Source organism: Dendropsophus ebraccatus, chromosome 7 (genome assembly GCF_027789765.1).
Source record: "Dendropsophus ebraccatus isolate aDenEbr1 chromosome 7, aDenEbr1.pat, whole genome shotgun sequence".
Classification (NCBI taxonomy): domain Eukaryota; kingdom Metazoa; phylum Chordata; class Amphibia; order Anura; family Hylidae; genus Dendropsophus; species Dendropsophus ebraccatus.
In genome coordinates, this window is record NC_091460.1 from 80,672,442 (window position 1) to 80,695,479 (window position 23,038).

Sequence of the window (23,038 nt, forward strand, 5' to 3'; positions counted from 1 at the left end):
GATCTCACTAACAGCGCCTATTAAATCTCCTCAGGTAAGAACGAACAGAGCAAATTACATCAGATGTACAACGTAAAAAGCATTCAACAGCCTAAAAGGTGGAACACTGTCAGACTAGATTAAAGGATAGCTTTACCTTCAGTGAACCTTCTACAATAATGCAATAATTTATATGCCTTTGCTTATATTGCACTGACATATTGCACATCGCAGTACAGGAACCAAAGGGGGTGATAATTCTCCTTGAGGAGAGTGTCCTAAAGACATATAGAGACTTATAGGTCATCATGCTTAGGGGCTAGCTGGCAAATTTTTGCAAATGCCCCCCTGCCTAGCCGCCCCTGTTCTTGCTCCGCTGGGTATGGTGGGAAGGATGTGCAAAGCAGCTCTCCAAGACCCCCTTTGGTGGTAGTCAGTATTTAATTCCAATAAAAAGCCTTAGCCAAGGCAGGCAACTCTCCAGAAGAAAATTATTATTCATCTGTAGACAGCTGTCTTGGGGTTCCCTTTGTCAGTATAGCACAGGGTGCTAGCTAACCATTGTGGGACCAAAGGGATAGTGTTTCTCCTTGAGTACAATGTCATAAAGATGTGTGGAAGCTTATAGATCATTCATGCTTCACTGGGAATTCTGGGAAGAAGGCTATACAAATGCCACCTTTTGGGAGGTAGCGCTCCATTTAAGTCAGTGTTTGACTATGATAAGAAGCCTTAGAAAATGAGAGGGTTATTTTTTTGCCGAGCTTGGCAACTCTTCAGAGTGACATTACCCATCTTTAGACACAGTTGTCAGTACAGAGCAGGGTGCTTGCTGGCTGTGGAGCAATCGAACAGCTAGAATTCCCAGTAGAGCATGAATGGCCCATAAATGGCTCTGCAGTGTCCCGGAACAGAGTTCCTTCTCTTATTGTTTCCTTCAAAGTGTATCCTTATACCTGAGTCAGTCAGTATTTTATTGCCTCTGTTCTGGAAAGCTATGGTCCACTGCAAACTGTGTGTATTGTGTCATCCTCTGCAGTGTTCAGGTCTGCTATTCCATTCATTTCTTGTATGCATATTCAGTTATCAGTGCCTAAGGGTATTATGTCGCCCCCCAGTGTTCAAGTATGGTACTTCTCATGTATAGTTAGTCCTATATGCCTGGTGGTGTGATGATGCAATGGCTAGATGTCGCGTGACTGCCCCTGCTTCCATGGTAACTCCAGTGGCCATCGAGCTTTGGCTGGGCAATACCATGTGACTTCCTGTTCTACCTCAGTCTTGTCCTCCACCATCAGGGGAACAAGTTCTGTGTGACCTCTCTCCCCTGTCAGGAGAGAGATACGTGTGCTCTGCTGCTCCAGTTCCACCAGAAGTATTCCTGGCTGTTTTCTATTCTCAAGTCCTCAAGATTCTCATCTATTCTCAAGATCTGGGTGCCGTTCTTCAGTCATTCCTCTCATCATCTTCTCTAATAATCAACAGCAAGTATTCATCTCAGTTCCATTCCGCCCAGCATCTTATCCTCAGCATCACTACTACTCCCATCATTCAGCACGCTATCATCACAGCCTATTGCAGCATCACCCATTACTCTGCCTTTTTCAAGTTTGCCTTATACCCGGTTGCATCCGGAGAGACTGTTGCTACTAGTTACCACCGTTACAATAAATATACAACTACCGTTGTTTTTGAACCTTGGCATTGGTGTGATAATTGGTGCCCTGACTAAGGACAGCGAAGAATCGCATGCCTAGTCTCTGCATGGTCAGGAGCCCGGTTCTCAGCTGTGTTACCCTCGTGCCAAAACCGTGACAATCCTCTGCTCAGCAGCTGCTCCGGCTCCTGCCAGTAACTACACCTATCAGCGGAGTGGCCCCTAGGGGTCCGGGCATTGCAGCTCCACTCGTATTTATGATCCTTTTCTCCCATGATGATAGGCCTCTGCTTAGTTAGTCAGCACTCTACTTTGTACTGATGTGGAGCAATAATCACAAAACAGCCATCTCCAGATGGGGGTAATCTTTCCTTCTGGAGAGTTTTCTGGCCTGGCTTAAAAAAAAAAAAAAAAAAAAAAAAGTAATGTTTTAGGGCTATGTATCAGAGTCAAACACTGACTTGATCTCTAAAAGGTGGTGTCAGAGATTTGCTTTGCATATCCTCTACATCAGTGTAAGGAGATTCTCAACAGGAGTCAGTAAGGATTTGGATTTTTGGTTTGAGAGATAGGGTTTGAGCAAAGATTATCCTGTGATTGACTTGCTCCATCATCTTCATTCTGGTATAAGAAGTATGTAATAGAACTGTTCAGTTTTTAACTAGTCCCTTGACCTCACTTTTAAAACTTATTTGTCTAACCACTCTGTTACAGCTGCTGCACATAGTCAGGAGCGACCGACTGCCGCAGTTACCCCCATGCAGGCACAGAACCCATCATGCCTTATCCCTACAGCTTCTGTTAACTCCCACCAAGGCAGCTCTGCTCAACCAATGCAGCCACCACTTTCCAGTCCGGCAGCATACATCAACGCCGCAATGAATCTTAATAGACCAAATGTGCCAATGGCTGTTACCCCTTCCAGCAGCAGTACATCCTCCTTAGAAGTAGATGGCAACTGGAAAACCAGCTCTGCAGTCACTGGATGTTCTTCATCTCCTGATAATGCACCTTCAAGTTCTGCCACTAATAAGCAGGACAAGGATAGCAAGGTGAGTGCAGCACAGTAACATATCAGTATAATAGTATTTGAACTTTTGAATTTTGGGTGGTCTTCTTAAAGAGTATCAGTTGTATGACTCTTATTGCATGGTGAGAAGCATTATTGTCTTTATTGCTTGATTCATCAATGGTGGAAGGTGATGTATACATTACATAACATATAATTATGTGTGAGACTAGATGACAAGTTCTCAGGAAACAGTGCATTCATATATCAGAAACCTAAGGCATTAATAGTGGTATAGCTGTAGGAAATCACAGTAATCGAAAAATAGTGATTTTATACATGTCTTTGCATACCTACCATAAATTGAGAGGTATTCAGACCTTTTCAATTTTTCTCACATTTTGTAATGCTTCAGCCTTGTATTAACATGAAAAAAATGTCAGATTTTCCCATCATTCTGCTCTCAATGCCCATAAAGACAAAGGGAAGTCAAAATGTGACAAATCTTTGATATGCAATAACCTAAAAGGAAAAACTTAAGTATTCAGACCCATTACTCGGTATTTAGTTGAAGCACCTTTGGCAGTGATGACAACCTCCAGTCTTCTTGGGTATGATACCACAAGGTTTACACATTTGAGGATTTTCTGCCATTCTTCTCTGCGGTTCCTCTTAAGCCATGTCAGGTTGGATGGGGACTGTCAATGGACAACCATTATCGGGTCTCTCGAGAGATGTTCAGTCGGGTTTAAGGACTCTGAATATCCTTTAGTGTTCCAGCCAGAGTTTTCTCTTAGTCACTCCTGTGTTGTCCTGGCTTTGTACCTAGAGTCATTGTCTTGTTAGGAAGTGAACTTTTTGTATTTATTTGTGAACTAAATATAGTTTAGAGATAGAAACTAATCAGAGTGGTAAAGAGTAAGCCATCATCACAGTCCTTTTTATGTGCTCTCCAGTAGGCAGTATAGTTAGACTAGGCCTGCTGTTCTGCTGCACTGGTTGCCTTATTTGTTATTTCTGTGATAGTATGTAGAAAGACAAACTGATAATTTGTAGCAATTGTAAAAAGCCTTTCTGATATGTAAAATCACTTTGTCCCTTCTCTAGCAGAAATAGTTTTCTTGAACAAAAGTGTTTAATCTTGCATGAACGAGCAATTCCAGAATGAGTGTTTCCATTTGTAATACAGCAGTTAAACCAAGAAGTATATTCAGTGAATGTGAACCATGTCTGTATGTCCTATTTGGGCATACAGATGTATTTTTTGGGGAAAAAGAGGAGAGTTTCTACCAGAGTTTTAGTGAGAATCGCTCAGCTCTTATTTGGGTCTAGTCACATGGTACTTATTATATATCTGACTGTGCTTCCAAAACAAACAAATTGAAAGCCTGTGCTCAGGTTTCAGTTGACTGACATCTAAGCAGGAATAGGGATGGAAGGGGGAGCAAGGAGGCCTTACAGTCCTCGAACTTTGCTTCTAAAATGCTGAAAAATTCTCCATTGCACAGACAGATACATGAAAAGTAACATGTATCTCCTTGACCTAACAGTCTCAACAGTTTGGAATGTAAGATGCAGCTGACATAACTTAAGCTCTAGGGCCCTAGTATATATTTATAATATTGGTGCCGTCTTATGTGTTATTGATCACCCTCGTGCCGAAGAAGAAGTGACCACTACTTCTGAAGCTCATATAATTACACCCCTTGTTACTACTGTTTTAGTGGACTTTAGTGGTCTATATATTCCAAAGAAAATATTTTTTCCAAGTAGCCATCCTGTAATAGACCTGAAGGGGGAATCTCTTCACCACAATTGATAAATTGGCCCCTTTAAAAAGCTGTTCATGATTGGAAACAAACTATTTTCAACTAACAGCAAAACAAGGGGGACAGAGGACATAATTACACTTTATGCAGATAATTTGTTATTATTTTGAAGGGAATTGGCGGAGGCAATTGGGGAGGTTATATAAGAAATTGACCTGTTCGGATCATTCTGGATCAGGGTTCAGTATAGAATGGAATAAGTCGACTTATCTGGCATTAAATAAGCAGGAAGAGGGTATACAAAAAGTGTCAGTGATGGAGAAAGGCGGCGCCATAAAATATTTAGGTATTGGATTTCTGCAGACCCTAAGAGATATGTGGAACTGAATATTTTCCCATTAATGAGTAAGGGTACTATTACATGGAACCATAATCAGCTGAATCGGCCCTATCGTTCCATGTAATAAACACAACGATCAGCCGATGATCGTTGTCATCGGCTGATCGTTGCTATAGGTGGTTCGGACCTATAATTGTCGGGCGCTGACCACGCATCGCTACGTGTAATAGTGGTGCGCGGCCAGTGGCTGACGATATGCAAAGAGGAATACATTACCTATCTATGCTACAGGGCTCTTCTTGTGGCCCGCTTCTCCCCGGGTCCTGCGTGCTCCAGCTTCAGAGCGGCCTGTCTGAGCTGACAGGCTGTTCAGCCAATCACATGCCGGGACTGCTGCAACCAGTGATTGGCTGAGCGGCCTGTCAGCTGAGACAGGCCGCTCTGAAGCTAGAGTGCGCAGGACTCAGAGAGAAGCGGACCGCAAGAAGAGCCTTGCAGCCTGGACAGGTAATGTATTCTTCTTAGCATACAGTTTAAACAAGGGCTGCAAGGACATCTGTAACAATATCCCTGCAGCCCTTGTTAAACGATTATCGAGCCGTGTAATAGGCCCAGTAAACGAGCGCCAATCTAGCAGATCAGCGCTCGTTTACAGTTATTATCGGGCCCCCATCTGCCCGTGTAATACTACCCTAAAATAAAGAGACAAATTAACATATGGAATAAACTTCCCATTAATCTGGCAGACAAAATTGGATAATAAAAATATTACTACCTAAAAAATGGATAGACTCTTAAACAAACTGGTGTGGACCCAGAAAAGGGTTGGAATGGAATTGGAAATTCCCAATAAAAGGGAGGGTTATCTATACCAAATATATATTTTTTCCTTAGCAAATGGCCTTGTGTGGATAGTAAAATAGAGGGAATCAGATTATCTAAATCAGTCATGTCAAAATCTGGCCCGCAGTGCAATTATTTTTGGCCCGCTGAGCTTTCCCATTGCTGTATTAAATCTGGCCCGCCTGATGTTGCAGCAGATTATAATATGGGAGGTCGGGACAGCCGCTCGGACTGGCTACTATATAAGAGACTATTTGGAGGGCTGGCTGCTATATAAGACACTATTGGGGAGGGCTGGCTTCTACATAAGAGACTATTGGGAAGAGATAGCTATTATATAAAACTATGGGGGAGGGCTGGCTACTATATAAGAGACTATTTTAGGGACTGGCTTCTATATAAGAGACTATCGGGAGGACTGGCTATTATAGAAGACACTATTTGGGAGGGCTGGCTTCTACATAAGAGACTATTAGGGAGATTTGGCTACTTTATAATACTATTTTAGAGATCTGGCTATTATATAAAACTATGGGGAAGGGGTGGTATTGTATAAGAGACTATTTTAGGGACTGGCTTTTATATAAGACACTATTGGGGAGGGCTGACTACTATTTAAGACACTATTAGGGGCTTTGTTACTATATGGGACACTATCGGGAGGGCTGGCTACTATATAGGACTCTAATGGTAGGCCTGGCTAATATGTGGAGCACTATTTGGGGGGGGGGGGTGCTACTACATGGGCACAATTATGGGATGCTTGAGGGATATAATGGGTGACTACCATGTGGGGACAATTACTTCAGGATAGGCAGTGCCAGGAACGCTGCACGCTGCTCTGAAGGTACCAGGATGCTCTAAGTTATGTGGTGAAAAACCAGGATGGGAGGATAAATTACATCTTTGCATTTATGGAGGTAAGGAAGGCGAACAATATCCCAAGAGATTTGTTGCTAGGGATATTAATATAAGTCTGGAGACAGATAAGGACAATAATGGGAGTTTCTGGGGCTCTAGAATGTACACCATTAATAGTGAATGCCAATGGAAATTCAGAAGAATGAGGAGTTGAAATATTGGATAATAATAATTTCAGATTTGTGAGGATGGAAGTATTGAAAACTAGAAGAACTAAGTGAAATAGCAGGGAAAAAGATCTTGTGGTTCAGATATACACAGATGAGGAAAGCACTAGAAGACTCAAAGGGAAGTGGGGAGTTAGTGGTGGACAACTCGGATGCATTTTCAAGGATTATGAATGTGAGAGAAAATACTAAGGGGAATATGTCCAAGTTTTACAAAATGATAATGGGGGCAAAAGGAGCTCAACTCTCAAAAGAAATGGGAAGTGTTTATAGGGAATTGTGATAAGGAATTTGGGGAGGAATTGTTCAAATCGAGAAGTATGGTCTCACAGATAGAAGGCACTCAAAATATTTTTTTTTTATGGACACAGACTGTGATTTTGTTAAATGGGGCACTAAAGGAAGTGAGCAGTGTAAAAGATATTTAATAGAGGAAACGGATTTAGAGCATCCCTGGTGGGGGTGCTGGAAGATAAAAAAAAAATGTTGAAGAGAGGTGTTTGAAGCCATGGTTAAAGTATTTGAAATGGAAATAAAAGATAGGTACTTATGTGCACTACTGGGGGTGGGTAGAAAACAAAAGATGGAAATATGGTTCAGAAAATAATATATGTTATTTTTTGTGGCATGGTTGGTAATAGGAGAAAAAAAACTATGATAAAATAGCCATACAGAAATGTTCCATAACATTGTATTTTATTTTGTTTGTGACAGAAGGAAAAAAAAGGCTTGCTAAAGTTGTTGTCTGGTGCATCCACCAAGAGGAAGCCCCGTGCATCTCCACCTCACTCACCAACTCAAGAACTGGAACAGGCATCCTCAGAAGCTGCTCTAGAAGGAGCTGTAGGTCCTGATGTCACCAGTACTGGTGGTCGAGCAGCTGCCTGCAATGTGGATAGTGAGACTGTATCAGCTTCTACCCTGACGCAAGAGAACCGCAAGACAAATATAGTGGATGCCAACATTCCTATAGCTCCTCCGCCAAGACAGCCTTGCTCCTCACTAGGCCCTGTACTTAATGATTCCCGACCTGTAGTTTGTGAAAGGTAAGCGTTTGGAGTGGATGAGGAAAGTCTTGGAATAGATAAATACACTGTAGTTTGGGCTTGCAGTTTTTACAGAAAGTGACTATAAGGTGCACAGTACATTCCCTGACTGCAACAATCCATGGTTAAGCAATATTATTGCCATTTTTGTTTACTAATTATAATGCATATACAGACATAATATACAGAGTTTATACAAATTAATTTGGACAAATTAAAGGTAGACTTTACAAAGTATTTACAATATTTGTTGGATTATAAGATGCACCCCTAGTTTAGACAAGGGAAAAGGGAAAAAAAAAACATTTCATACAAGGAAAATTCTCTCTTGTTGGGCTAAGGCAGTGGAGAGGTCAATTCAGAAACCTCAACGGAATATAGCAGCCAACTTAGGATAGTTGGATAGTCACCAGACAGACCTATTTATTAGAAAACATTGCTATTAGGAGAATACACACCATCCTAAATACAGTCAAGCCTCTTTGAGACACCCCCCCAAAATGGCACTAAAAATTGGAAATGGAATGGCAGAAAATGTATTCTTCTACTCCACTCAGTAAACAGTAGTTCAGCAATACTGTATGCATCACTAGCTTCCTGTGGATAGGTTTACTGGACTGACCCTGTTAAAACGTGCCATGCAAAATATGCTATGGAACACAGACACCTGTAAAAGACAGGTGTGCCTACCCCTTGCAAAGCTACACTGATAGGGGCAGATACAGTCTGTAGTGTGCCAAATATAGCATGCCAACTGTACAGTTGGAGCTGGCTCCATGTGTAAATCAAGCAATGTAATGCAGATAACTAGAGAACTAAAGTTTTGCCCAGAATAGATTAAAACATCTTCATTGACCACGAAAGATGAGAGGGGCGTTTCACATTCTATGATGACATTTTCTCCCCTCTAGATGTTGGACTGAGCTAAATGTATAATAGCTGCAGATGACATGAATGCAGTTTAGTGACTGGTGTAGTCTGCAGAAATCGGCAGCCGCCATAACAGACTTATGACTTCTAGCCAGATGTAATTATTTCCATGTTGACAGAGCTGTAGTAGCTGTATACAGACAACTTCCTGTGCTGTCAAGTCAGTGGATGTTTCTGATTTATTGTTTGTGTTATGTGAGATCACAGCCTCCTTTTTTTTTCAGATACAGGGTGGTAGTGTCATATCCTCCCCAGAGTGAAGCTGAGCTTGAACTCAAGGAAGGAGACATTGTATTTGTGCACAAGAAACGTGAAGATGGTTGGTTCAAAGGCACGCTACAGCGTAATGGAAAAACTGGCTTGTTCCCCGGCAGCTTTGTAGAGAACATTTAATTCTTCATCTGTATTCATAAATGAGCACAAACATATCAAAGTCGCCTCAGAGCAGCTGATCGAAACCATTAGAAGTGGAAATGATCACTGGCATCAAGGAGCTCACCCGGGCACTCATGGAACCACTGTGGAGTGCTAAAGAACAAGTGTTGGAAGGGCCTGAAAAGTGTCCACTGATTTCTTACTTCCCCAGACTTTCTTTTGCCCATGTCATTTGTGCCTTGTACTGTTAAGTTTATACTTTTTTTTTAATTATTTGTTTTTACCTTAACAGCAAATAAACCGATGTTTACAAGGTGTTAGCTAATAATTTATTTGCTTCCTTTCAGTTTTGTACATTTTAAATCCCTCTTCTTCTTTTTATGAGATAGATCAAATGTTTTGAATGATAAATATAACAATTTAATAATTTATGAAATGGCACAGAAAAGAGAAGCTGGATTCTTTTCTCTCCGACTGACGTAGATACTGACGATAGCCTGTTTTAATGATGATAGTTTTAATTGGTGGAGTAGGGTGTGTGTACTTTGTAGCATAGCTGTGTCATACTCGTAATGACGGACATGAGGGAAGCAGAGTAAAACCTGTATTTGTTTGTTTACAATTTGCAGAGTGTTTGTGATCTTGAGGATTTTTTTTTTTTTTTTTTTGCTTTTTGCCAGTAATAAAAATTGTCTATGTAATGCACTGTTATTGGTCATGACTCTGGTCAATTCACATTTACATCACCCCTAGTATGGAAAATGCAGGGAAAAAAACCCCAGCAGTATGTTTTTTTCATAATGGGAAACAAGATGGGCATCTGTTTCTGCTCTTAGCTAGTATAGCTATAGCCAAGCATCTTCCTACTACAAAAATAGGCTGTGTCGGAAAATACAAGGCCTGATTGACAAACACGTTTAATAATTTGGCTAACTATAGCAGAAAAATCATGTCACTTGCTGTATTAGACCATGCTTTTAGGACTGGAATCTCTAGCACTTTATTTAGCCCATAACCAGTTAAGGATTGTAAAAAAAGAGAAATAAACTAGACTAAAAATTAGTTATCTATGACTAGAAAAAGACACAGCTTCTTTCATGCAAAAACAGCATCACCCCTATCTTTAGGTGTTGTGTGGTAATACAATTCTGCTACATTCATTTTAATGGAACTAAGCTGCAAAATGACACACAACCTGAGAACAAGAGTGTAGCTGTTTCTGGAAGAAAGAGACCATGATGCCTGGATGACTCTTTTAAAGAGAATCTTTGAACGCTGTATCATGCTTAGAACGGCAGACATACTCACTTGCACACTACTCCTTGCATAATTGATGTGTATGATATATAGCGCTGACAGATTCTCTTTAAAGGTAGCTTCACACGTACGGAATCCGCAGCGGATTTCACGCTGCAAATTTGTGGCAAAATCCGCTGCGGATCCAGTAGTGTGAAGCTGAATGGGTCCCATACACTGCCTGTATGAGACCCGGCCCCTTTAACCCCAGCCTCTCTCCACCGGGCATACATTACCTGCTTGGTGCCCCGGCTGTGTGTGATGCTCCCGGCTCCCCTCACTCCTTATCAGCCAATCATTGCTGCCGAGCACTGATTGGCTGATGGGGAGCCTCACACATAGCCGTGGCACTGAGCAGGTAATGTATGCTCAGGGCTGTGGGCGGCCAACAGTGGGGGGTTAGAGGGGCCAGGTCCCATACAAGCAGAGGATCTGCTGCGTGTATGGGACCCATTCAGCTTCACACTACTGGATCCGCAGCGCAGCTGCAAATTCGCGAAGCTACCCTAAAATAGTTTACTGGGATTGGGTGGGGGTTGGTAAACAATCCAAATACAGCTCTTGTCCTTAAGTTATGTTTTATATTGCAGCTCTGTCCCATTTACTTGAATAAGGCTGAACTGCAATACCAAACACAACTCGTGAACAAGAATTGTGCATCTTCTAGAAGAAAGTAAATTCATTTTTCTAATCCTGGAAAAGCCCTTTAAAGTTTTAATAGAAAAAAGTAAATTACAGAATAACCAGTGGAAATATTCATGTTCTTAGAAAGTAGTTGTCAGCATGCAGCTTCCTTTACATTATTACACATTTAATGCAATAATGACATTTATTATAGTAATTTTCTACCCTCTGCTGGTTGTACGTACATTTCCAGTTTTTCCATCCTTTAAGTAAATTCTATATATCACCCTCATAAGCCATTACTTATCCTATAATCGTGGTTGTGAGCTGAGCATTCAAATAGAAAATTTACCAAACACTAGGGAAGCTTTATCCTTGTTTTCCTGGCAGTCCTAGGGCTGCATGCAACTTCTCCAAATACCAGGAGTCAAAATAATAGTGAGAGATAAAATTATAGCATATACACTCTATTTTACCTACTCCACATCTTTCCATAGTGTCTTATTGCTTCCCTTTCAAACCTGCAGTTTAGAATTTAATGTAGACAGAAAAATATAAGTGGGCTTTTTACCACAATTATTGACAATACATGTGAGCATACCATAAAATGACAAAGCATGGGCACTTCCTGTGCCTAAAAAACTTATACGGAATCTGTCAGCACCTGGGCCTTACCTGAGCAGCTGACAGTCCTCTTGTGAGCATGGTACCTTTTGGTAATTTGACTGTGGTACGAATTATGCTCAGGTCTCCTACTGTAATGAAGAGTCAAAGGGGAGTTGAGGCTCAGCGTTTGTGCCGCACTCGGGCTTGCCTCAGCCCTCTTTCCTCCTCCCTCTTCTTCATGAATAATCAATGCTGCTCAGCCTCCTGATTACTTACACACCTGTGTTGGAGCTGTGATCTAGGGGTAAGTCACTTGTCAAGAGACCTGCAGCAGGTTTTGCTTTGGTTCGAGTCCACTGATGGAAATGAAATAGTTATTTTTCTCATTATTGTATCATTTTTAAAAGTGCAAAGAATTCCCAATCGGTTCCAAATTGGTTTTAAACTGTTATTTTTTTAATATAATGATGAGAAAAATAAAATATATACAGTATATATATATTTTTTTAATTTTCTTTCATTATTATAATTAAAAAAAACTAAATTTAAAATAAATAACTGTTTTCTTTGATTCGATTCTCCTGATGGAAATAAAATTAAACTGGTGCTGGTCTCTAGAAAGGTGACTTACCCCTAGACCACAGCTCTAACACAGGTTAGAAGGCCAGGCAGCATTGATTATTCTTGGAGAAGAGAGAGAAGGAAAGAGTGGTGAGGTGTGCTACAGTGCGGCACAAACGCTGAGCCACAATTGCTCTTTGACTCTTCATTAAAGTAGGAGACCCGGGACTGTGCATAATCCACTCCACAAACAAATTACCAAAAAGTAAGATGCTCACATAGGGACAGCTAGCTACAGCACACTGTCAGCAACTGGCAGCAGGGCCTGGATGTTGACAGATTCCCCTTAAAATAAAATGCAGAACTCCTTTAAAGCAATACTGTAAGACCAACCCCTCACCCTATTTTGACAATAAGTCCTTCCCGGTTGTGTCTTTTAAAATGCTCCCGGTGCCTTGGTTAGGGTAAAAAATTTCCTTTTAATCTGCAGCAGCCAAGTCAATGAGGCATGCTCTAGGCCACACCTCACTGACTCAGCTGCTGCAGATTGAAATAATATATATATTTTTTTTTTTACCCTAACCAACCAAACAGATGGTACCAGCAGTTTGGTAGGGTTGGTGGATACAGGATAACCTAAAGATAAAGTCCTACGTAACTCGCAGATAATCCATAATGTGATATCCCAATGAGTTGTGCCAAGTAACAGATTTCACTCTACTACATCTGCAGATTGAAGTATGTCAACTATGTGTATCTTGCAATGATTTTAATATAATGTCTCAAGATGAATATGTGTCATTTCATTTCTGCTACATTGTAGACAATATAAGAACTCAGAGAATGCTAGAAGTGGAAACCAGACTGCTGAATGTTTTTGGATCACTATGTGGAATTTTCTTTGGATGCCATATTTGCAGTTCTGTACCAGTAGTACCTTTTGTTTTTTCCATCTCTTCAATAGGATACTTGAACTTCAGTGTAAATACATATGTCATGTGAAGATGAAGCTGGCTTCAGCTTTCCTCCGAATAAATGTAGACTTGTCTTACTGTCTGTGTAGATTTTTTTAGGACAAAGACTTTTATTAGTGACACTATTATTTTACAATGACTTTGACGTCTCACTTACAGGGACACAAGGGGGAACCTGCAAGGTAGAGGTGGATTCTGACCTTCTCAAGATGTGTCCCACATTTCATGCTACAAAATGTCTTCTGTTAGAATAATTTCTAAGCTCCTTTTGATGATTAATGTTTTGTTACGAGATTTTGTTGCACAGCTGCATTTATAAAAAACCTAATTCAAATTTTTCATCAAGAATAAAGTTAGTTGAAAACTTTTCTGTGTTCCTCTTTTTGTTATAATAAAGCACACATTGTATAATGCACAAAACTGCATATTGATATCTCAGCACAAAAACAAACAAACATGGATCAGCACACCTCAGGTCACACTTGCGTTAGCTATCCTCCACCAAGGTTCTGCTGTTTTCAGACAGTCAGAGTAGCATAGCATGCTTCATTATTGTATCCAACAAAACTGTAGGTGACTAGTCCATTACATGTCAATAGGGAAAACATATAAAGTTAAAATTGTAGATCCATATTTCATATCCATCATTGCAATTAAAATTGGAAACCGCAACGGCTGCGTAAAAAAAAATCCTTATGTCTGAGTGTATATAAACTTTTATAATTGGTTTTTCCATTAAAATCTTGTTGATAGGCCATTTATACTGGGGTATGGGCTGCCAACATCCAGTACAGCCCCCAACCAGCAGCTTAGCAGAGCAACCACACAGCCACTGCACGATGAATGGAGCTGTCCACTTCCGTCTCTATTCACTGTGTAGTGTAGATGGCGCAGAAGGCTGATCCATGTGGGTGCCAGGCCATCAATATATTTTTACTAGAAAACTCCTTTAATTCCCCACCTTCTGTCATAACAGCACATGACACATAATGGCCATCAGTTACGATCGGCTAAGTTCACATCTTAAAAGGTGCAAGTGGCCATCCCATAAAAAAATGTATACACTGCCACGTGCCAGTTTTCCACTGTACACACAATGAAGGGTATTTGTAAGATGTGAATTAAGCCTGAGGCTGGGTTTGCACTGCATTTTTGCAGTTCTTTTAATGTATACTCTTTATGAAAAATAATGCAAAAATTGTGTACATCAGTTTGTAGATTGATCCGGTTTTTTTTTTTTTTTAGCATACACAAAGTTGTGGTTGACCACATTTTTCTGTACGTTAAAAGTAATCATTTAATAACAAATAAGTTAAATGTACTGCAAAAATGTAGTGTGAACTTACCCTTAGTTTGTTCACATGGGTGTTTGGAGCCCCACCAGGAATTCCTTTTTTCTTACAGCATGAATGGAGCGCATATATACACACATGTGCAAATACATACATATACATACATGATATATAATCTTTTTTTGGCATCTTGAAGTGAAGAGGAAGTAACTTGTCACATTTTCCAAACTGCATCCCATTAAAGTAAACAGCGAGGAGCGCAGTCGTCTTCTGCTGCTCGGCTACTCAGGGAAGCCAGATGTTTGTTTCTGGCTGTTGCTACAAGAACAGGACATCATAATATTTCTATCAACCATAATTCAACCACTACAGCTGCAATGTTTTACATTGTGTAACATCCATTCTAGCACATGTATATAAAAAAAAATACAAAATCAACACTAAAAAATATGAATAATGCCTCATTTTTTCATTTTGGATTCTTAGTAAAAAGGGAAAGGAAGATTGCTGAAAGTCTGTAAAAAAAAAATAAATACAATTATCAAGAAAACATTTCACATTTTCCAGTTACGGAGTGACTTAGGACATATAACTGCTCCTCAACTCATTCCATTCTATGGGACAGGATAGGAGGGGTTTCACATGCTGGCCTTATGTGACAGATGTATTAAAGGGTAACTATAATGTTTTGTGGGCGACAGGATACGCTGTGAAGAAACCTGCCGCTCCTGTCACTCTCCCGATGCAGGCACGCACCAGGTTCGGATTTCTTCCAGCAGTGCTTTTGATTGCATTGCTTGCAGGAGGAGCATTGCGGCGGTTTTTTTCTCAGCATATCCTGCTGCCTGCAAAACATTATAGCTAAGAGGTGCAATCCTCTTAATATATTTGGGGGAAGATTTATGATCGTTTTGTCCCTGGCGTACGCCAGGGACAAGGTGCATGTTCACCTCTTTTCCCTGGTGTACGCCAGTTGTATCATCTGCTCGCCCTAATGGCAGGAAGGGGAAGGGGCACCACAAGGTGGGGAGGAGTCGTGGCGCTTAATTAACCATTATTTTATGCCTGCGCACACCAGGTGCAGGGTGCCTCTTAGTGAATCTGGCTGGGGTAAAGGGGGCGGGGCCTAATTTAAGACCTGTACAAGTAGGCCGATCTTCGTAGATGTCCACTTAGGTATTTATTTGGCTGTTTTTACACTTTTGGACTGAACTCTACGTCAGCTCTGAGCTGGTCTGGATTTCTGTCTTAATTGACGCTGGTTTATGTCAGTAAATTTGCTGGTCCTCTTTTACAGAAAGTTGTGAGAGTGGCAACAATTAGATTTTTGCAGCTTAAAGTATATACATATCTCTCCATGCTCCCCGGTGTCTTCCTGGCTTCTGCTCACAGCCACCAGTGGAACTTTAGAGCCTGTCTCTGAAGTGACAGGCTGCTCAGCCAATCACTGGCCGGGAAGGGACCACCGCGGTCAGTGATTGACCGAGCGGTCTCCTACTTCAGAGAAGCGTTGAGAGGGATGTATATACTTTATTTTTTACACTTTTTAAGCAAAGGCTGCACAATTATTGAGCGCTGATCTAGCAGCCCTAATGACCCTAAACACATTTAAGGTTTACAGATAAATGAAAAATAAATGATGATAAATAAAACTAAGTAAAGTGGCTTCCCTTCCTATGCTAGACGTTCTTCCAATTTCTTACATTTACAGTAAGAAATCTCCTGCAAAGCTGTCAATGAACTGAAAGGACAATAAAGCATGGAAATTTATATGTATTATTAACATTTCACTGGAGAATTTGACTAAATTCTCTCAATGCTGCCTGCACGCACGACTTCCATGTATAACGCTCATCTATAACCTTCTATTTGCCATCCTTGGCTTAAAACAAGTGAGATTGATAATCCCAGTCTCCTGCTACTGCCGGTTTATGACACTTAGGCTACAGAGACTAAGAGAATAAATGTGTCTTTAAATGTCCGTATCATCTGTGTGATGTGCGATTTCAGCTTCTGTGCCCCTTTACTAGCTTTCCCAGCTCCAGGGACTATGTTCAGACATTATAAATAAAATCTAATAATACCACCAAACAGCCTCAAGGTGACAAGTAGTTATTACTGGGGCCCACAACATTCAAGACTGAGCAACCTCAGTGGTTTGTACCTTTTGACCTCTGAATAAAAAGCAGAAGATCAGACTAGTGAGGAGTAGCAAACAGCTGACATTAACTTTGTAAGCTATAATTACTGTAACCATCAATTCAGGCTTGGGGATAGTGCTATCCAGCTGCCTAGTGTCTCCGTGGGTGGATAACAGCTGGAGGATGTGCTGAAGCAAGGAAGATTATCTTGGGTAGCCTGTGTTCAAAAACCACAAAAGTGAAGAAAAATGCATTATCATAAAAACAGTTATTCCTCATACATGACTAAATTCCAATATAATATACCAAAGCAGTACAAAAACCATGCCGTATCCCGGAGCATATCATACACCATGATCTACTGCACAATAAAAGAAGTGTAATAGCAGCAGTACAGTGGATGACAGCTACCGCCATAGGCACGGCTACAAGGAAGGCTTGGCTGGACTTTGCTTTGTCTACAGAGAATGAGGAGCCGGGGAGCTGTAAACCATAAACATTTTGTAGTTTTTCCATTTCTTTTTGTCTGTACTATTAGTGATGACACTATATTAGATGCCCTGGGGTGATGGTTTTATTTAAATACATGCGTGTGGGTAGAAACACACAGCAGTTTTTTGTGCTAAAACCAGAAGTGGATCCAACAAGAAAGAGAAGTACAAGTCCTCCCTTTATATTCCAATAATTCATCTCAAACTTTGCTCCAAATATCACAAAATTTTGTTCCAAATTTTCCAAAAGATATAACCCCCCCCCCCCCGGCTGGCTGGAGCATATACTTCACCTGGTCCCCGCTCCGGCTTGCTGAAGACACCGGGAACCGCCGAAGCAAGCCAGAGCCGGGATCAGGTAAAGTATCAGCCCCAGCGCTCGGGGGGTTAACGGGGCAGGCTGCGGACAAATTCACAGCAGAGATGTACATCCCTGCTGCGTGTTTGTCTGCCATTGAAAGTATAGGGCCGGGATCTGCAGTGAGTCTTGCTGCAAATACGCAGCGAGGGGACTCGCTGCAGATCCGGAAAGTGGGTTTGTAACCTTAAAAAAAAGTAATGGCAACAATTATCAGCTTTGCAGTGAATCTCACTAGATAATACACGTATATCATGGTTTTTCTATGGCTTTTACGCCTGGTTTTTACCCCCTCATCTTTCCAGCTTTACTTAATACCAGCTAAGAGTGATGTGTCCTTATAAAAACAGTAAAATAAAACTATTTATCCAGCAAACATAGACGGCAAATTACAGGGATTCTGAACAACTTTTGTTTTTTGTAAATATCTTTTGCTTTTTTTTTAGCTCCTGCCAATTCTTCATCATGTGCATGTAAATAGAAGGTAAAATAAACTGAGGATTAGCTAATATGGATAGGAACACTTTATTTACCATCCTTTGTCAATCTGGAATTGTAGTTACGTTTTCTTTTGTGAATTTGTGTGTCCTTTTACCTCCAGCTGTGTCCAAGTTCATTCCAGTGGGGGCAACTGGCAAGCTCTGAGACACATAACCCTGACAAACACTTTAGCTGAAGAGAATAGGACAAGCTGGGAGAGCAATGCTTTACACACATTTGTTTTTTTCTTGAAGAGAGGAAGTTAAGTAGGAGAGACAGACTGCCAAACATCTGTTGTCAATATAAGAAAGGCAGCTAGAAAAGAGAACAGCCAGGAAGCAGAACCTTATGACAGAGGTTAATGCTGCCAGCTTCAGTGTAACGAGGATGGTGGCATGTACATGGGTATTAGCATTAGGTTTCATACATCTCTGGCTATACATGCAAACCCCCCTAAGTCTTAGGTCTTGTTCACATGGCATTTTTTCCCAGCATGAAAACTGTGTGGGTTCTGTATTCTATTGATCTTTATGGGAATCCGTAGCCCACATGTACAGAAACATCAACTTGTACATTTCTCCACTACGCAAAATATGATTTACAAGACCAGGCCTCCTCTTTCTTTCATTGTCCAATTATATAGTTTTGATGCTAAAGAGGGGGAGTACCAGACAAACCAGCCTAAAGGAGAAGTCCAGCGAAAATTTTTATTAAAGTGTTTTTTTGTACTTAAAAAGCGCTGCCTATATTATATTGTTTGCACAACCCAATATAGATGTAAATTTAGGTTGTTGGAGCTGTGTGTCAGAATACTGTTACCTGTAATTAGTAAGTTAGAGATAATCTGTGTAAAAATGTGGCTGATCGCGCTCCTGTGTGAGTGCAGCAACTAGAGGAATAGATTACTCTGCTAGATGGATACCGTCTAGCCGGATGAAACAAACAGTTGTATTAGTATACACTAATGTCTTTCTATGTTTGCTGGCCCTCTTCCTATGTTATGTGATGGTATATATGCAAGTGGACTGTCAAGCAGTCCAAAAACTGATCTTCTTGACAAAGAGGGGCGTATCCCTCGAAACATGTCGAAGGTTGTTTGCCCATTCCAGGCTTCCTTGGTGACCATTCCAGGCTTCCTTAGGAGACGTGACGTGACGTTGGAATCTGAAGGACTCTGTTCAAAGTTCTGCAGTGGGAGAGAGGAGCGTTACCGGCCGGAACGCGACCCCCCCCCCCATACTACTCGGATATCCGGGATCTGATTTCACCCAATGTGGAGAACATTAAGATAAACCACACTGCTGGGTGAGTGACTCCTATATTGTATCATTTTTAAACACCGACCATCACTGCGTGGATACAAACAGGGCAGAGGAACGTTTTTGGACTGCTTGACAGTCCACTTGCATATATACCATCACTTAACATAGGAAGAGGGCCAGCAAACATAGAGAGACATTAGTGTATACTAATACAACTGTTTGTATTCCTCTAGTTGCTGCACTCACACAGGAGCGCGATCAGCCACATTTTTACACAGAAAATTTTTATTAAAGTATTCTATTTCCCCCCAAAAGTTATACAAATTACCAATATACACAGAGCTGTGCGGGCTGTGGCTGCTGGAGAGGATGATGGTAGGGGGACACTGAGGGACACAGGGCACTGGAGGGACACTGAGCATCCCCCTGTCATCATCCTCTCCAGCAGCCACAGCCCGCACAGCTCTGGGAGTCGGGTCGTGACATCACCATTTTATCCAGGAAGTGAAGCCTTGATGCAGTAGTACGTGCAGGGAAAAAAGCACAAAAATAAGTGTATATTGGTAATTTGTATAACTTTTGGGGGGCAATACAATACTATAATAAAATTTACTCCGGACTTCTCCTTTTAAATAATACCTGGCATATTAGGAGAAGTGTTATAGATTGGCATCTTCATATAGGCCAGTGAATACAAGCCACAAAGAGCTGCTGGCACCCCAGCCCACCAGGCAGATGCTGCACTTGATGAACAGGCACTGGGAGCCAGGAAAAGGGGACAGATGCAGATGTAACATTATATAGTTTATAACGTGCCTCTATTATGCTGGATACTTACACATAAGGAAGGGCATATATCTGCCAGTGGATGGTTTATATTTGTCTTCCTTTTAAAGCTAAAATGTATCAGAATCTAGGAACAAGCACCCACAAATGTATATGGTAAAATATATTAGGTGATAGAGTCTAAATAGAGTGGAAAATACAGTTCTTACAATTGATACCTGTCTCGGGTAAATGATATTTCAGCTTGTATTTCCTTTTTCAGTTGACATTTTGATTACAGTTTTAATTCTGTAAAATATGTATCTCAATAATGTAAATGCAGTGTTTCTTCCTTCCCTCTAAAGGCAATAAAGTTTAATAAAGTGAATTCGCCAAAGCACCCCATGTAGCCTCACTGTTCTTTTACAGGCTTTTTCTCTCATTTAATAGTAAATCTGCAGCCAAAATAATGACACCCATTACATGTTATGGGACAGCATATGGGTCAGGGCCAATTATTCTGCAATTTCTGCTTTCATTAAGAGCAAATGCACAGATGGGTTATTTCATTGTTTCATTTCATTCGATGTAGCCTAGTTCATTCCCAACACTAATAAATTCACCGTCCATCTGGACTGTCCAGGGAGGGCCTCCGGCCAAATAACCTCCTCTGTATCACCATGTATTCTGTGAACACCAGTGAGTCTCATCTGCTAGAATTAACCTTCTAGTGATACTAAACCTCACGGACAAGAGCATGAATTTCCCATTTCCCAAGAAATGAAGCATATATAAACAGCAGCTGGTTGCATTAGGTCTCGGAGATCCAAACATTAATAATTGGTTTATTCTGTGAAGACTTCAATCTAAAAAATAGAGCCATAAACTGCACAATGAAAAACAAACTATTTTGGTCTTTATGTAAAGTCCAGAAAGGGGGGTGGGGGTGGGGTAAGATTAATAAATAGTTTCCATTTTGTTACTATGTCAGCCTGTATTTGTAACAAAGCCCATTCGATTCTTTAGAACTGTAACAATAATTTGCCATTGTGAAAGCATAATAATAACAATGTATGATTGTTGAGCCATAAAAATCAGCTATTGATCTCTACGAACAGTGACTTCTTAGTTAGGCTGGGTTTTTGCAGTCCAATTAAGCTATCTGTTCTACAGAGAAAAAAATGATGTAATAGTGTACCTCCATTTGGATTCCATTTGGAGCCAAACAGGTCCTTTTTTTTATCATGTTTTTCTGTACGTTAAAAGTTACCATTTAAAAGCAGATCCAATAAAAGGACTGCAGTGTGAACCCAGCCTAAGGGGTTACAAGCATAATTCGTTCTGTGGCTGTGCTTGTAATTCAAATTCACTCTTAAACCAAAGCAAATTTTCTCATTAAAAAAATAACTAAAATGTACACAAATGATTCCACACCCCAAAAATAATGATTTTTTTTATTCTGAATAACATGCAGAACAGATGAAACAAAACAATGAGAAAAAGCTGGATGTGTCATATTATATGTTACTGTACAGTATAACAATCAACATGTGGAGTATAATGTATAGTAACTGCATAACCCTGATAACACAGCAGCAGTTTGTAGATACAAGATGGGAAGCAAGGCTGCTGTCAGAGGTCTGTATGGTCACATGACAGAAATGGGGAAGGGGGTGTGTTCAGCATGGACAAATCAGGAAGTGAGAATCACAGAGCTGTGCAGGAGTACAGTGACAGAAACTTTTCTATACAGCAGGGTGAGTGGCTGAGTGTCAGTGCAGGCACATTATAGCAGCAGTGTGTATAGCTAAGTGTGAGGACAGACACATTATTGCAGGAATGGAGAGGATGGAAAACACAAGGGCTGACAGAGACTGCAGGGAACATGAAAGAAAGAGCAGGGCATATGTGGGCACATAAATGTAGCACTCTCTGTCCGGGGAGAGAGGGGTTACAGCTATGATAAGATTACCTCCACAGTCCTGTCCCCTGATGCCAGCCCCAGCATGAAGTGGATCTGCTATGATTTAGAAGGTGAGGGAAACTTCCTGGTTCAGAGTACAGAGCTATAAAACCCGCTATGCCCACCATGCCCCTACCCCACTCCACCTCCCACCCAGTACAGGGAGCTCTTAAACCAAAGCAATGCTCTTAAACCAAGTTACAATTTTGAAAAACTGTGAGCTCTTCTTGCAATGCGCTCTTAATCCAAGTTACTCTTAAACCAAGGAACCACTATATATATATTTAAGCTGTGTACCATGTGTTTGACAGATAGACCAGTAAGATTTTGTAATTGTTGTTGAGGTAATGTCATGTTTGATGAGTTTCTGTTCTTGTGGGTCATCAGTGTAGCTTACTGCTCTTCTGCAGAATTTACAGGCATGATAAATCAACATTATTACGATTTCTTTGACGCATGGCGAGGGGCCATGTATGCTTAGTGCTCCTAAAGCTCCTACTTTCCCTATTTGTCAAAGGCTTTTTTCATTGCAGAATTTTTGGCCCAATTGTTGCTTGTTTGCTTGGAAAATTAGAGGTAGCAGTGGAGTTAACCATTACATAATTCTAAACCCTAGTAATTACATGGCTTATATAGACACTGTCATTACCAATAAGTAATGTTAAATCAGCAGGGGAGGTGATATACTACATCTTTGTTATTTGGCCTATGTCTGTGTCCATGTTTTCCAGAACTTTCTAGGGTGGTATTCAACGGTTCAGAAAGTTCGCTCAACACTAGCAGTAACATCACCACAGCACAGGGGTAAAGATGACAGTGGTAAAAGTTAAAGATAATTCTCACCTATAAATGTTGATGTCACAGAGTAAACCCTTTAAAAGGTCAGTGAGAATGCCCAGAAGCCTTTCTCGTTCATCTGCATGACATAGGTCCTGTCTATTGTGTCCTATAGTCCATGGGGGTTGCTTTAATGCATTTACCAAATACTGTTAAAATAGCTCCTGGCTCTGATGTAAAAGAAATTACACAATTATACAGTTAGACAATCCCTTTAAAGCATTGGGTAAACTACAGTACCAAGACAGATTATCAAAAAAAGATTTCCTCATTATAATTATCATCATAGACTGAGCCTCTTTACAGTAAGAGCAGTGATACTATGGAATTCTCTGCCACATCATGTTGTGAT

General features: G+C 40.7%; 1 protein-coding gene across 2 annotated transcripts in view; it reads left to right on the forward strand.

Moving 5' to 3' along the window:
• The window catches only part of SH3RF1 (SH3 domain containing ring finger 1), a 148,089-nt gene extending 134,626 nt beyond the window's left edge, over nucleotides 1–13,463 (forward strand). For both annotated transcript variants that reach the window (XM_069977823.1, XM_069977824.1), the window contains 3 exons: nucleotides 2,351–2,688; nucleotides 7,400–7,731; nucleotides 8,886–13,463. In XM_069977823.1, the coding sequence (XP_069833924.1) occupies nucleotides 2,351–2,688; nucleotides 7,400–7,731; nucleotides 8,886–9,054 (839 nt within the window). In that variant the 3' untranslated portion in view covers nucleotides 9,055–13,463. The remainder of the gene's footprint in view (nucleotides 1–2,350; nucleotides 2,689–7,399; nucleotides 7,732–8,885) is intronic.
• The last annotated feature ends 9,575 nt before the right edge of the window (nucleotides 13,464–23,038 follow it).